The sequence below is a fragment of the Colletes gigas genome, unplaced genomic scaffold (genome assembly GCF_013123115.1).
Source record: "Colletes gigas isolate AHSC1104 unplaced genomic scaffold, ASM1312311v1 Colletes_gigas_Sc00003, whole genome shotgun sequence".
NCBI lineage: Eukaryota > Metazoa > Arthropoda > Insecta > Hymenoptera > Colletidae > Colletes > Colletes gigas.
In genome coordinates, this window is record NW_025106632.1 from 622256 (window position 1) to 636113 (window position 13858).

Sequence of the window (13858 nt, forward strand, 5' to 3'; positions counted from 1 at the left end):
TTTGAAAAACCAACCGATAGTACAACAAATCATATTTTTGATCGTTCGGATCGGTTTTCATGTTTTATAGAAAAAAATAAGTCGAATCCGTAGACGTACGATTTTAAGTGGCATTCGCTGTACATGTTCGATGTGCTAAGAAATTATAAATTCAAGTGTTCGAATACTTTTGTTAGCCACTGTATGTATTTACGCAACAGTTAGTGCGTGTTTGCGATGGGGCGACGAGTTTCTTAGTGGTTCGGGCCACTTACTTTTTTTTTAGTTTTTCTATATTTTTACAGCGGTTTTAACTGCATTTATATAAACTCGAAAGCATCACGGACTACGATTTTACAATTAAAATAATGAGTTTAATCGTGATGTTCAATCTCCGTGGATTGACTCCGTTTATATGGATCGTATCTGTCTTAACCTTATCTATAAGTGATGAAGTTAAAACAGATGGTATTGCATCCTTAACATCTGTATCAAATGCTACCTTCGCAAACGCATCCTTGGAGGATGATCACCGAACTTTATCTTCTGCGATTCAACCTACTTCCGAAACCATTTACTCGACAAAAATTTCGAACGTACGTAAGAATGTTTTACGCTTCCAATTAACGCGCATTTTTAAATAATTAGCGTGGAACTTAGGTTCGACTGGTCGAATCTAGTCAATATCGAAAAATGATTATTTTCAATTGTTTTCTATGTAATTTCGTGTGTCGAATTAAAAAAACGAAGAAGACTTTCACCGACGATGAAGTTCAGCCGCTTAGTTTACTCGTTTAACTTTTAATTTTTAACTGCAAAATTCCAGTTAAAATTTTAAATAACTCAAATAACTCTTAAGTTCTTTCCAGAATATTATAGACGTTCGCAAAAGAGTTTGCATAATTATTTTTGTGTCTATATTTCGTGCTTCGATTAGAAATTCCAAATAAATCCGAAGTTAAAATTTGCCTGACTGTAATTTCAGGAAAACGTTACACCTTCGTTCGCGGGAGAAGGTGGTCCAATTCTGATCGCTTCTACCACTCAGCGAGCATCTTCTACTACTTTCCAATCAGCAAGTATTTCTGACACTCTAAACGTAGGAAATAATTTATCGAACGAAAAAGATTATTCTCCAAATGTAACGAGGAAGAATAGTACATTATCTAAAATTGTGCCAAGAAAAGGAGCGAATGAAATGTTACATGGAAAGAAGGAACAATCTTCTTTCATTGAAACACAGCTACCTAATGATGGAGAAGTAGTTAAATATAATGTAACAGGAAATACCATTAAAATGAATAATACGATGTTAAACGTTACTAATGAACGTTTGAAGAATGTTACGCATACTACTGTAAATGGTACATTGCAACAAAATACAAATACGTCGCAACAAAATACAAGTACATTGCAACAAAATGTATCGGCAAGTACCGTTAGTACTATAATATCTTTGCTTAAAGAACATAAAGCAAAACCAACTGTCACGGTAGCAGGACCTAATGGTGATAAACGACCATTTGTATCACCCACAAGATCACGCTTGGGAATGCCAAAAAAAATTGATTATCTTTTGCCAGTTATTATTACTCTTCTAGCTTTACCAATATTGGGTGCTGTTATGTTCATGGTATATAAACAAGGTAGAGATTGTTGGGATAAAAGACACTATAGAAGGATGGATTTTCTTATCGACGGAATGTACAATGACTAATATTTACAAGTATGCTATTCAGGAACATGAATTACTAGAATATCATCTGCCCAATATATATGTATATATATATATACATACATACACTTGATAAACTATTTTGCTACTTTAGCATCGATCAATATACCATATAGAACTATAAAACTTTTATTGTGCCGTAACTTGCTCTGCATACAATATTCTTATTATGCTACTGCCTTATAATGAGATTTGTTATTTATATGTTTTATATAATCGTTTGTATATGGAAATTACCATTCGTACGTAATTTGAAAGCTCGCATACTCATGGTTTTAGATAAGTAGTATACGAGAAAGACAATATGGAAATAGTAACAAACCAAATGACACAGCAATAATATAAAATTATTCAACGAACGCTATTAAAGAACTTCAAAAAAAGTATTAATGCTAAGATTTGAATAAACATTATGAAATGCTCATTGAAACAAATAAAATTCCATTTGTAGATAGGTATATACGTGTAAGCCAAATTAAAAATTTGTTTTCTTATTTATAGAATTTTACGCGAAAATAATTTATTGGCCATTTGTTTCAGCTCGGTTTGATGTTAAAAATTTTCAAGTTTAAAATCTTCGTTAAATCGAACTGGCCGTTCTTAGGCTGTTTTTAAAAAAAATTTGTTATTAGTAATATTATTATAGGATTTTTTCACTAAAATTTAATTTGATTATTCAAATTTTGTAAAATGTACATCGTGTTATTTTACAAATTGTAAAGTAGTATGTATTCCACCAAAGAAACATTTGATTTACATCATACAATTGTTGTAATTACTTGTAATAATTATTTTATATAACTGCATTTATAGTATTGTTATTCAAAGGTTTGTCCAGGTAAATTAATAATAATTGCCATACGAAAATTAAATGGATATCGAACAATGCCCACAGAATTATTATATTGTTGCAAATATAAGCAATGTTTTTGTGCAATTAGAAGAATTAGGAAATTCTATGCCGAACTTCCTTTTTCGTTTAATATGTGTAAAGTTTCTATTTTGTCAAAATGTGATAAAGCAATAACAGCTATTTTTATATATGTATGTAAGAAACCATTCATATTGTTATAAAATATATATACGTATAATTGAAGTCGTTCAATTACTTCCGATATTAAATAATATTCCTTATACAGAAAGAAACTTCGCCACGTTTGATTTGTAAATTTTATTAATAAGCTTCTTACGTAGGTACATAAAATCAGTAGTATTAGCATGTCATATAAATTACAAATTTTTAATAACCGATAAATAATAGGGCATTTGCCTTTACTAGATTAAAGAAATCTCGTTTTTTTTATATAAAAAGAAAGGGAAATTAAGGAAAATTCAATTTCGTGATTTCATCTACGTGCTCTTGTATGCCTGTATAAATTTAATTTCAGGAAAATATGATTACCAATGTTAATATACCTAGAGATTTCAAGTAATTTAACTTAATTTACTTTGGAAATTGAAAATTTTCAAGTGCAGAACCATCGATGATTTATAACAATCTAGAGTAATTGTTTCTTTGCTACAACGCTACAATCATAACTCCGTCTTAGACTAAATTTGTATTAAGTCATTGATTTTATTATAGAACTGAATATAAAAATAGTAATTGTCATAAATAGTTTCATCTTAATGTCATGATTTCAATACAAACATAATTTGTCAACTAGACGCCTCCAGAATATTGCTATACATATTATGAATATAGTAAGATAACACCCAGATGAAATATTCGATATAATTCTAGAGTTTTCAACAGTGTATTTTGTCATAAAAAAGATATTCTAATAATCTAAAATTCGCCTTTTAAAGTTATGGTAAAACTCTTATAATATTCAAAGGATCGTTTTTTGTAATTTCCAATAAGAAAAGAATACGTAATATATTCTATTACAACTTTAGAATGACTGTCCTTATACTCTGAGAATGCCGGTTAAAAATACTCTTATATAATCACATTCAATACGTTGTTGTACAAAAGGTATCATACGAACAACGGTCATGTGCTTAATAATAATCTTATAATATATAATAAATAATATAAATTCATATTAACGGAAACTGCACACGAAATTAAAGTAATTAAAAAAATATGCAGTTTTTACATAGGAAAAGTGTACTCGACCGACGAGTCGGGTAACCATACGAAAAATATCAGCCTTGAATGTATTTTGCCGTTATATTTACTTGGTTAACCGCCCTCGATCAAGAATAATAAAAGGCTCGTACTGAACTTTCATATTTATTAGTGTTCGTTAAAATTTCTTATTTTTTTTTTTTTATTTAGACTTATACTTTACTTCGTCCGGAAAAGCTTCTCTCGGCGGTACCAGACTAAGCATTATTACATGACGTTGATAAACTCTAGAATTACGAAATTGCGTATCTGTTCCGTGGACTCGGTCTAACACTCCCAGAATCCCGAAGCATTGATTAAACCTGAAATAACAATAATTTGTACGATCGACATTTATCTTTGAAATATTAAATAGAATTATACATTTATAAACATTCCCTCGAGATACGCTTTTGTAGGATAAAAACAACAATGCGGTGAATTTTATTTAAAAAAAAAAAAAATTATCTTATAACACGATGCCTGAAACAAGGAACAGGAATATAGAAATAATTCAATTTTCTAACTTGTTGGTCCGAAACTATTTTCAGTTCAAGGGAACGAAACGTTTTCAAAGCCATTGGAGAAATATACTTACTTTAAATGATGGAAATCATGAGCTTCTGGAGATGGAAAGAATGGTAAATGGTAACCGGAGTGAGCATTCAACGTGGAGAGAATAGCAAGCGAGAACCAAAGCCAAGCGGTAGCCACGTGAGAACCTACGATGAATACTCCCAAAAACGGTGGTAATAGGTTCGAGCCAATATGTTCTAAAGGATGGCAATATAACGACGTTACAGCTATAGGTGCTGTCCATTCGTGATGCTGTTTATGTATATACTTATATAGATAGCGGCTATGCAAACATCTGTAAGACAATTTTTATTATTACTCAAGTTTTCTTGCAACAACAAAGGGTGAAATGTATAAGACATCGTTCAAGATAATCGAAGGATCAACTATTCAAATTACTCTACGACTCTAGGTCTGCAAAGTACCTAACGTGTACTTTAAAAATGTTACTACGTCGAGTACACAATATTTGTTCGATTCTTCTGAATTATTTTAAGCAATATACAAAATGATCTTGCTTTAATTTGTTTTAAATTGAACGTCGAGGATAAGTCCAAGTTCGATCGGGTGAATGAATATAGGAGAAGAATTTAAAGAAAAAAATTGTATCAAATCCATAATCAAAGGTGACGGAAGTCTAATTCTTGTCTAAAGTGCAATGAGCGTTGATGAATTGCATCGAGCGAATCGTGGTCTGTTTTAAATACTGTAATAGTCAAAGACGTGCTACTCCTATCTGCTGGCGATGAAATTCCACACGATTGGATTTACCGAGCTGACAACAATTTCGTTAATATAACGAAGTGGTTTAAAACTTATCGAAATGTAATAAATTGAATTTTTCAAGTACAAGTATATGGCTGTATATGAGACTAAAGGTCTTTAATTATTGGATAACTATTAACTAGAGCCAATCCAGCAAATATGATAATATTTTGGTATTTGACGATCTAAAATTCTTAAAAATCGGTTATGAAACCTCGTGCCGGTAAATCACTGTTACCCAGTGAATAATAAACAAATTGTTCTTTCGATATGCTAAAAATAAAAATAGGAAATTTGCATTACTGTACGGGGATGCCCTTACGCTTTAACAACATGAAAAATTCACGTACCTGTGCGAGTAATAAAATCCAATTTCCTCGCATAATATGAGAATTGCGATTTCAACGAGTACCCAGTGGAAGGTCGGCAATTCGCGCATAGGGGGGTAACCGCGCCATTCCATAAAGCAATAACTAGCGTACGCTAGAGGAATCCCGACAACGATCTGATTGAACAGTACTTGAGCGATCACTTTGCACAATTCCTTCCTGTTTACGGGCTCGTTTGTCCCCGGTTGTATTTTGTATTTCCTCAAAGCAGCCGGCCGATTAGTGATGTCTAAAAGTGTATAAATACCGCCGAAAAACCAATAAACGAAAAATGTTAACCCCAACGATCCTGAAAAAAAATCGATAAAAAAATTTTTATACTCGACATTTTTAGGAAAACGTAGGACGGTGCTTCCCAATCATTTTCACGTCACGACGCACACGTGTTACGTTAACTGTACTAAAAAATCTTTGGGTTTGCAATGTTCAAATATAAAATGTTATTTGGCTTTTTTATCTTTTGGAAACTCTTTTGTGACGAGGGTGTGAATCACACCTGTTGGGCAGCACCGATACAGGGTGTCCCGAGACGAATAGTTGAACTAGCGCTCGAACGATTAATTTTATAAAATAATAACCGGGGAAACATTTTTTTCCACCTTTCGCTTAAAATCTAACGAAATAGGAAATATTTTTGTCTCGATTGTAAATTCCTTGTGTTCAAAGTTATCCAAAGATCATGGTATACACCTTGAAGGCAGCTGCACAGATACGTAAGTACGTTTCGATGGCGTACGGTGAACGTAATTGCGGTCAGCCCGTTCACACGATACAGCTTCGTGACCGATTTGACCGTTTTACACAGAAACGGTAACAGCTGAAAGCAACGTTCACACCTTTCCGCATTGTTGTGACACGTTGGGCTCTCAAGCCTATGAATCAAACTCAACATAAGCTACAAAAAGTTCACTAACGATCCTACGAGAAATAGACTCGTGCAACAAAGTTTGAAACTTATTAAAAGACATTAAAGTATACCAATTGCTCTAAATATGATCAGTTCCACTAGGTAACCCAATTGTGCTCGCTAATAACTAGACTGCGGATGTTTATGCATTTATGGGAAATTTTAATTCTGAAAAAACTACAGAATGCACTTAACACTCAAGAATATAAGAAATACTTAAAGTAAGGTACGAATTCTAGGGGTTGAGACAACCCTCTACAAAGCTCCAATTTCAATAATTTTATTAACAAAAATATGAATTTGCATGAAGATCCGCAGTCTACTAATAACCAACAAGGTTAAACGCTCAGTGGTGTGCACGAGCTTTTACATTCACGCAACGGCAAATCGGTCATTTGCTGAATCGATTGTTTTATCATCTTGCGTAATACCGTATCACAGTTGGATCGGATGGAAAACAAGGATCGACGATTTACAAATCGACAATTTTCTCTACAGTACACGTTGTTTCACGTTATCAGAAAGAATAGAAATGCTTGTAACAAAAGGTCGCAACTGTGGAGTCACCGATTTTATTCAAATTTCTTTTAACAATTCCAGAGCAAAAATAAGCAGACACATAGCCGGTCTTATTTAACATTTAGTTTTTGGATATCCATATACACGGTATCTCATCCAAATCAAGCCACTTTTTACTTCAGAGACGAAGACGACTAGCGGAAACTTAGAAATCTAAATAAATAACAACATATTATGCAAGAGGAAATTGATATGATTTTGAATTACGGAAAAAGTGAGCAATGTCTGAGGAAATCATATCACATACGTATCTGAACGTATTTTAATGTCCACTGGACGATATAGCAACACAGAATATGCACTTGTATATGCAAAATGTATTTGTTTCTTTTCTTACATATTTTACCATACGTAAACAGTGAGAAAAAATGGAAAAAAAGATTTTTATCTCTTGCGATATTCGAACACGGAAATTACATACGTAGAGAAATAAAAAATGTATATTTTTGCAAATAACGAGCTTATCTTTGCCGTGTAATCGTTAAAAGGCAGTTTGAACAAAATTTAACGCGTTAAAAGGGACAACCTGCATATTAATGTTTCGTCATATTTAATTTTCGTGTACCATAAACCCAGATCGTCACGGGATCGTCGCCTAATTTGTCTAAGATTTTATCCCATTGTGCTTGCCAGAAATCACCAGAAGCTCCCCAGAATCTCTGCAAATGCCTAAAGAACAGAGGAGAGTTTGTAACGTTATCGTGATCAACTCGAGACCGTGACGGTAAACATTTCGAAATCACGAAATTTCCTTGCTCGTTTCGAATACGAAGATAGGAAAATCGTGTTTTCTATACCTTATCTGGTAACATTTACCATGTCAGTGTGTTGCAGAAAGCGGCGAATCCGATTACGACGGTTCCGATTACAAAAAGGACGCTTCTTAAACTCGAAAGAAGGGTCGGCGGTGTTTGATTCTTACAACCATCGCTGCTGGCAGTCGTCACTGCAACAATAATTCATTTTAATAAGTCGTGAAGTACGTTGAAAAAAATTTCTATTTCAAAATTCGGACAATGTATGTCTAAATGAATTACTGTACCGCCGAGGGTCTGCTTATGGAATTACATTAGCGACGTTTAATTGATAGAATGTGGCGTATACAGTGGCATCGATAAATCTTTACATAAAATAATTATTTTTCATTCGTTTTCTACTTTTTCGATTTTTCTTGCCCGATAATTTGGTCAGTTTAAATCGTTTACATATTTATGACTTTTCCAGTGGCTGACTACTGGCACGTGAAAGGCTCAAGTTGAGGCATTCACCGTCCCCGACTGCTCTGGCCAAAATATTTTTTCATATCTCTAAATACTATATAACATATTTAAAAAGTACAATCTTAAACGAGTTCGATGGTACGCGAAACGTTTAGAGAATACACGATATATATCAAGAATAAAAAAAAACCCGTAAGATGAATTTTTATTCCGCCTTGAAAGGTCGTGTATCGTATCACAAAAAGAAATAAATACCGCGTGTCCACGTGCAACGAAGACGTCGTGGTTATTATTGTTACGTGCCGATAGAATCGGTGCTTTCTCTATCGTAAATTGAATAATTCGCTGTGGCACGACTTTGAAAATGATTCGATAATGCGAGATGCACGCTTAACTCACGGTTACGCGGTGGCGATTGCCTCGGTGTATTATCGCCGTTTGTTGTTTCGTACCTCTTCTGCGAAATATCGTTTCGAGCAACGTCATTGTCAGGAGGAGACTGGCCCGGCGCGCGTTCGAGCAGAGGCACACGCACTTTTAAGAATCACGATCACGTTCGTCCGCGAACGGTATCGTATAGTCGAGTGTCACGACTGACCAGAGTCGTGTTTCATCGCCGACTACGCTTCGGGCAATATAATCGCTCCCTCCACGATACATACGTACTACGTTTTCTTCGAGGCACTTAATTTTTTTTTTTTCTCATCTTTATGTAAATGTCAGGTCGGTGAGGATGTCCCGCACGATGGCAAATCAAACAACGCTGGAAATTCCATTTTCGAAAAGGCATACCCCGGTACCATCGCGAATCGTACAGTGCTGGACAAAATTATCTCGATACGAAATATTTTCTAGCGGATTTAGATCGGTCGACGAACCGTATACATATGTATACCGAAAGTACGGTGAACTTTTCTTTCTTTATAAATACTTGTATAAGCTTTTACATTAATTTCACAATGAATACCAGCTCCCCGAACCAAGATGGCGAAAGAAAAGGATTTCTTGTTGCGTCTGTTTTTTTTCGAATTTCCTGCCGTTTAATAATTATTTCACATATTTTACGCACTCTGTACAGTGTCGGTCTTGTAAACAAAATAAAAATAGACAGAACTAGCGATAGTTGATATCCTCTTTATAAGTAAACTAGAAAACATTCCAAATTCCTTTCCTCGGTGATTTGATCGTTTACTTTGACTCACATCCGAACCTTGACCACTGTCTCGTTTTCGAATCTCGTTCTTTCTCTCGTCCTTTTTCTGGCTAACCCCCCACCTTTCCCACTTTTCCAATCCAACGGGAGATCTCGTGCAAATTGGCAAGATTTTCCTCCGAAAAGTTACTTTTCAAATTCCATTATGATCCGACTGACGAATATCGTGTAAACAAAAGCACGTGACCACGATAAGTCGGAATGGCAGTTTTAATATATATAGAATAAAATTAATACTACCAAATGATAGATTTATTTGTAAACGATTTAACATTTATAATAATTGTTTAATACAAGATCTACCGACGGTTTTATCTATAAACATTTATTTATGTTTATCGTGTCACGATAAATCCTGATAATATACTCGGTCAATTAAATGAAAATTGAATCGCACGCGATAAGTTTAATCCCATTAAACATTATCCTTGCACGATGTGCCCCGTCATAATCACGTTTGTTTGCGTACGATACACGATTCGAAATTTTATTTTATTCATAGAGCGATTAGTTGCGATGCAAATCATTATCACATTTTAGAATTGAAATATAACTCGATGAAAAGTTTGCGCGAGAAAGTTCCGCGAATATACATATATATTTTCTTTAAAAACGTTTCATCCAGAGTTTGCAACGTTCATTTTTTTGGTGAACGTATGCCGTAGGAAAATTTTGCCGCTGACTGTATCGTAAATATGAAAATAAAGGGATGGTTACTTCAAATAATTCAACTCGATCTTAAAGTAACGTTTGTAATATTTCTTTTCTCCCATTACCACGTGTTTTTCTACAATATCTCTTAATTTTTCTAAAATTTATAAATTCGTAAATACAAAAATGATTGGGTATTAATACTTAAAATTATGCGCGACACATAAAGTTTGTACAGAATTATTTGAAAATAGAAAAGATTATTCTTATTCTTTATACAGGGTGTTCGGCCACCTCTAGCAAAAATTTTAATGAGCGATAGTAGAGGTCAAAATAAGACGAAAATCAAGAATACTAATTTGTTGGTGGAAGCTTCGTTAAAAAGTTATTAACGTTTAAAGTGCCGCTCTTACTGAATTTTTTTCTCGAAAATGCGCAAGATTTCGGGGGTATGTCTATTCACCAAAAATGACTGCAATTGAACCCTACAACCGAAAATAATTTTTCCACAACGTTTTGCAATTTTTTAATTTTCTCGAATAATTTCACACCTTCTCTATTTTTTTTCTCGAAAGTGGGCAGGATTTCGTGGGTATGTCTAATGACAAAAACTGATTGTAATTGACCCCCGCAACCGAAAATAATTTTTCCACAACGATTTGCAATTTTTTTTCTCCGTTGAACAATTTAGGCACCTAATTGGATTTTCAGTAAGGAATTTTTTTCTCGAAAGTGCGTACGATTTCGGAGGTATGTGTAATGATAAAAAATGATTGTAATTGATCCCCGCAATCGAAAATAATTTTTTTAAAACGATTTGAAAAATTTTTTTTCGCCGAAAAATTTCAGCACCTACTCGATTTTTTTTCTCGAAAGTGGATAGGATTTCGGAGGTATGTGTACTCACCAAAAATGATTGTAGTTGACCCCCGCAACCGAAAATAATTTTTCCAGAACGATTTGAAATTTTTGAATTTAATTGTTAATAACTTTTTAACGAAGCTTCCATCAACAAATTAGTATTCTTGATTTTCGTCTTATTTTGGCCTCTACTATCGCTCATTAAAATTTTTGCTAGAGGTGGCCGAACACCCTGTATACATATATTATTAATTTTTAAGTAAATTTTTCTGTGTGAAATATCATCAAAAAAAAAAAAAAAAATGATACAAGAATAAATTGTATATGTAACTTTTAAATAGACTACTATGATATAAATAAATAAATTGTAAATCGCTTTAGCCACATAATTTACTTGGTTTGATATCAACGTTAATCGCCATGTACCTATTACCTTTTATAGTAGAAACTTTTTATGTACTGGCACGGCTTACCCCTATCGTTTTACACAGTTCGATAAGTGCCGTGACGTTAATGTCTCGATGAAAACACAAATTTCGTTATTGATTAAATTTCTATCGGTCGTGTTGTGGCTGTGATCGCGACCGCGGGCAAGTCGGTAAAATAGAAGCAATCACGATTATTTCGCGTGCAGATATTCCACCAACGAGCAATAACAAAATCCAGCTATTTAAACGGTGATAAACAAAAAGCAGCAGGCGCACGATCGACCGACGCGCGTTTATTTACATTTCCACCTGCCACACATTCTTCCCTCCAAAAGTGAATGGCTGTCGATACACCGTTCGACGCCACATTCCATCTCGCGAAACAATAATGAAAAATACTGTAACGAAGGAAAGGGTAGCGCGGTCGACTCTCGATGACTGCGTAGTAAACGAAAACACACGGTTCAACGAATTCTGTGGTTTTGTACGGTGCAACTGTCAGAGAGTGGCCGCCTTGGGTTTATCCGAGTCACCCAAGCGTGTTTTCGTTCGAGTATCAACAGGGACGGAATGGAAATACGTATTGCTTCCTACCTTTGTGCTGGGTTTGTACGTCCATCATGATTGGGGATGACAACGTTTATGGAAAAACCACGTAAATTCTTGTGTCTGAAGTGAATGAATCGCATTTGCCACAGCACACACGATAGTCGATAAACGCAGACCGTTGATACTGGCAAATGCGCCGTAGCGCCAAGCGCGTACCTACAGCTTGAGTGTCGTATATACATATATATATATATCTATATATACCCATACATATATTATATATATATGTATATATATATATATATATACGTTTTCGTGTGTGCTATTTGTATACTGGGTGTTCAGGTATCGATGCCCAACGTTATTCTTGGAAAAGACTGCTGCGAGAAAAAATGCAGATCACCATTTTTGTCTTTTATTCAAGTACGACTTGTATCAATTTTGAAAATTTATAACAGAGTTCGTAAAAGTGATCGTGCTGTCTTTTAATCGAACCGCTACATGTCACCTATTGTATCTGGTGAAAGTGACGATTGAGAAAGTTCAACGATATATGATATATGTAATAATATTCGAGATCGCACAAGATCTTAGAATAGTAGCGTATACGAGAACTCGAAATAGACAAAGGTACCAATATCATACCCATATTTCGATCATAATTTTATTGCCTTTTGTTAAAATCGTTCGTAATTTTGTATTATTTATATTTTTAAATTGTATACGTCTCTTGCCAGTCGGTACATTATTTAAACTATTTTTATTTTATTTTTGGCTTAGTATGATATTGAACACCATGAAATGATCTTGAAAGTATCTTGAAAATAGTTAAGATCGCTTTCATTTGTCCTTTTTTTTTTCATATTTTTCTTATAATTGTTTAGAAAAATACAATGGATCTTCATGCATGAGCACCTTGTATGCATGTATCAGATGTATATAATAAACGGTATTCTATAGTGCGTGATACAGTATGTTCATGCATTCGCATTAGGTTAGAACTGCACAATCATTTTTATTACCTCTAAATGTCAGTAATAACGGAAGCAAATATTATGTTATTTTTTATGTCTGGTTTAATTCTGATTCTACCCTCTCCGTGTCATACAATTTGTCAACAAAGTTGTCGATACATCATGTAATACTAGCTTAAGATTTTGTTATTGTACAGGCATATATACGTATATATATTTATATTATGTATTATGAAAATTACATGTCACATATTTTGGTAAAAAAATGTTAAAAAATAATCTAGATTATCGTGTACATACATAAGATTTGCAGGTGTGAATGTCTCCTGTCACATATGAATCAGCTGTTATCACCTGTTGTGTCGCAATGTACATATGTATGTATATTGATACATATGCGGCAAGCTTCAATGAGATTACTTTCTATGCTACTTAGCGGTCTTCCAACAGGTATGTACTTTTCCCTCTGCTAACTATGATAATAAAGCACAATTATTCTACTGTAAATATTAACAAGAAAAAATCGAAAATTATATATACGAAAATGAACATTCACATTTAACCGTTAACCTTAATTAAAATTATTCTAAATTCAATTTTGTTTAGGTTGTATATACAAAATAAAATTTGAAGAAATATATAGTAAACTACAAGCATTATATTCATGTTTAAAATTTTATTCAACGATATCCAGAAATTATACGAAGAACACGCTCGTTACAATATGTTTTTTAAATATTTTCACAAGTTTACAGTTAATAAAATCCAATTAAACGAATGTTGGATGGAAAAATCTTGGAATTATTAACAGTTAAAAACTGTTAAAATAAAATAGTATTGTAACAACAAATACAAGGAATACCAAGGCCTACATTTACTTATTAGTAAAGACTAATAAATATAATGAATAATTTGAATG

The 13858-nt window shown here is 33.6% G+C and overlaps 2 protein-coding genes across 4 annotated transcripts; one reads left to right on the forward strand and one right to left on the reverse strand.

The window, feature by feature from the left end:
* The first annotated feature begins 211 nt into the window (after nucleotides 1-211).
* LOC122404974 lies at nucleotides 212-2728 on the forward strand. The gene is made up of 2 exons (XM_043409414.1): nucleotides 212-575; nucleotides 965-2728. Exons 1-2 carry the CDS (start codon nucleotides 348-350, stop codon nucleotides 1694-1696), a joined length of 960 nt encoding a protein of 319 aa, XP_043265349.1. The 5' UTR covers nucleotides 212-347; the 3' UTR covers nucleotides 1697-2728.
* A 337-nt stretch (nucleotides 2729-3065) lies between these two features.
* Nucleotides 3066-13297, reverse strand: LOC122404973 (fatty acid hydroxylase domain-containing protein 2). 3 transcript variants are annotated; one of them, XM_043409412.1, is made up of 7 exons: nucleotides 13240-13297; nucleotides 12011-12187; nucleotides 7860-7989; nucleotides 7609-7712; nucleotides 5519-5846; nucleotides 4426-4698; nucleotides 3066-4150 (listed from the first exon to the last, which is right to left on the reverse strand). In XM_043409412.1, exons 2-7 carry the CDS (start codon nucleotides 12036-12038, stop codon nucleotides 3991-3993), a joined length of 1023 nt encoding a protein of 340 aa, XP_043265347.1. In that variant the 5' UTR covers nucleotides 12039-12187; nucleotides 13240-13297; the 3' UTR covers nucleotides 3066-3990. The 3 variants fall into 3 exon arrangements, with proteins under 3 accessions (XP_043265347.1, XP_043265348.1, XP_043265346.1); XM_043409413.1 differs by lacking the exon at nucleotides 13240-13297 and having other exon boundaries at nucleotides 12011-12192; XM_043409411.1 differs by lacking the exons at nucleotides 12011-12187; nucleotides 13240-13297 and adding an exon at nucleotides 8716-8869.
* Nucleotides 13298-13858: the final 561 nt, after the last annotated feature.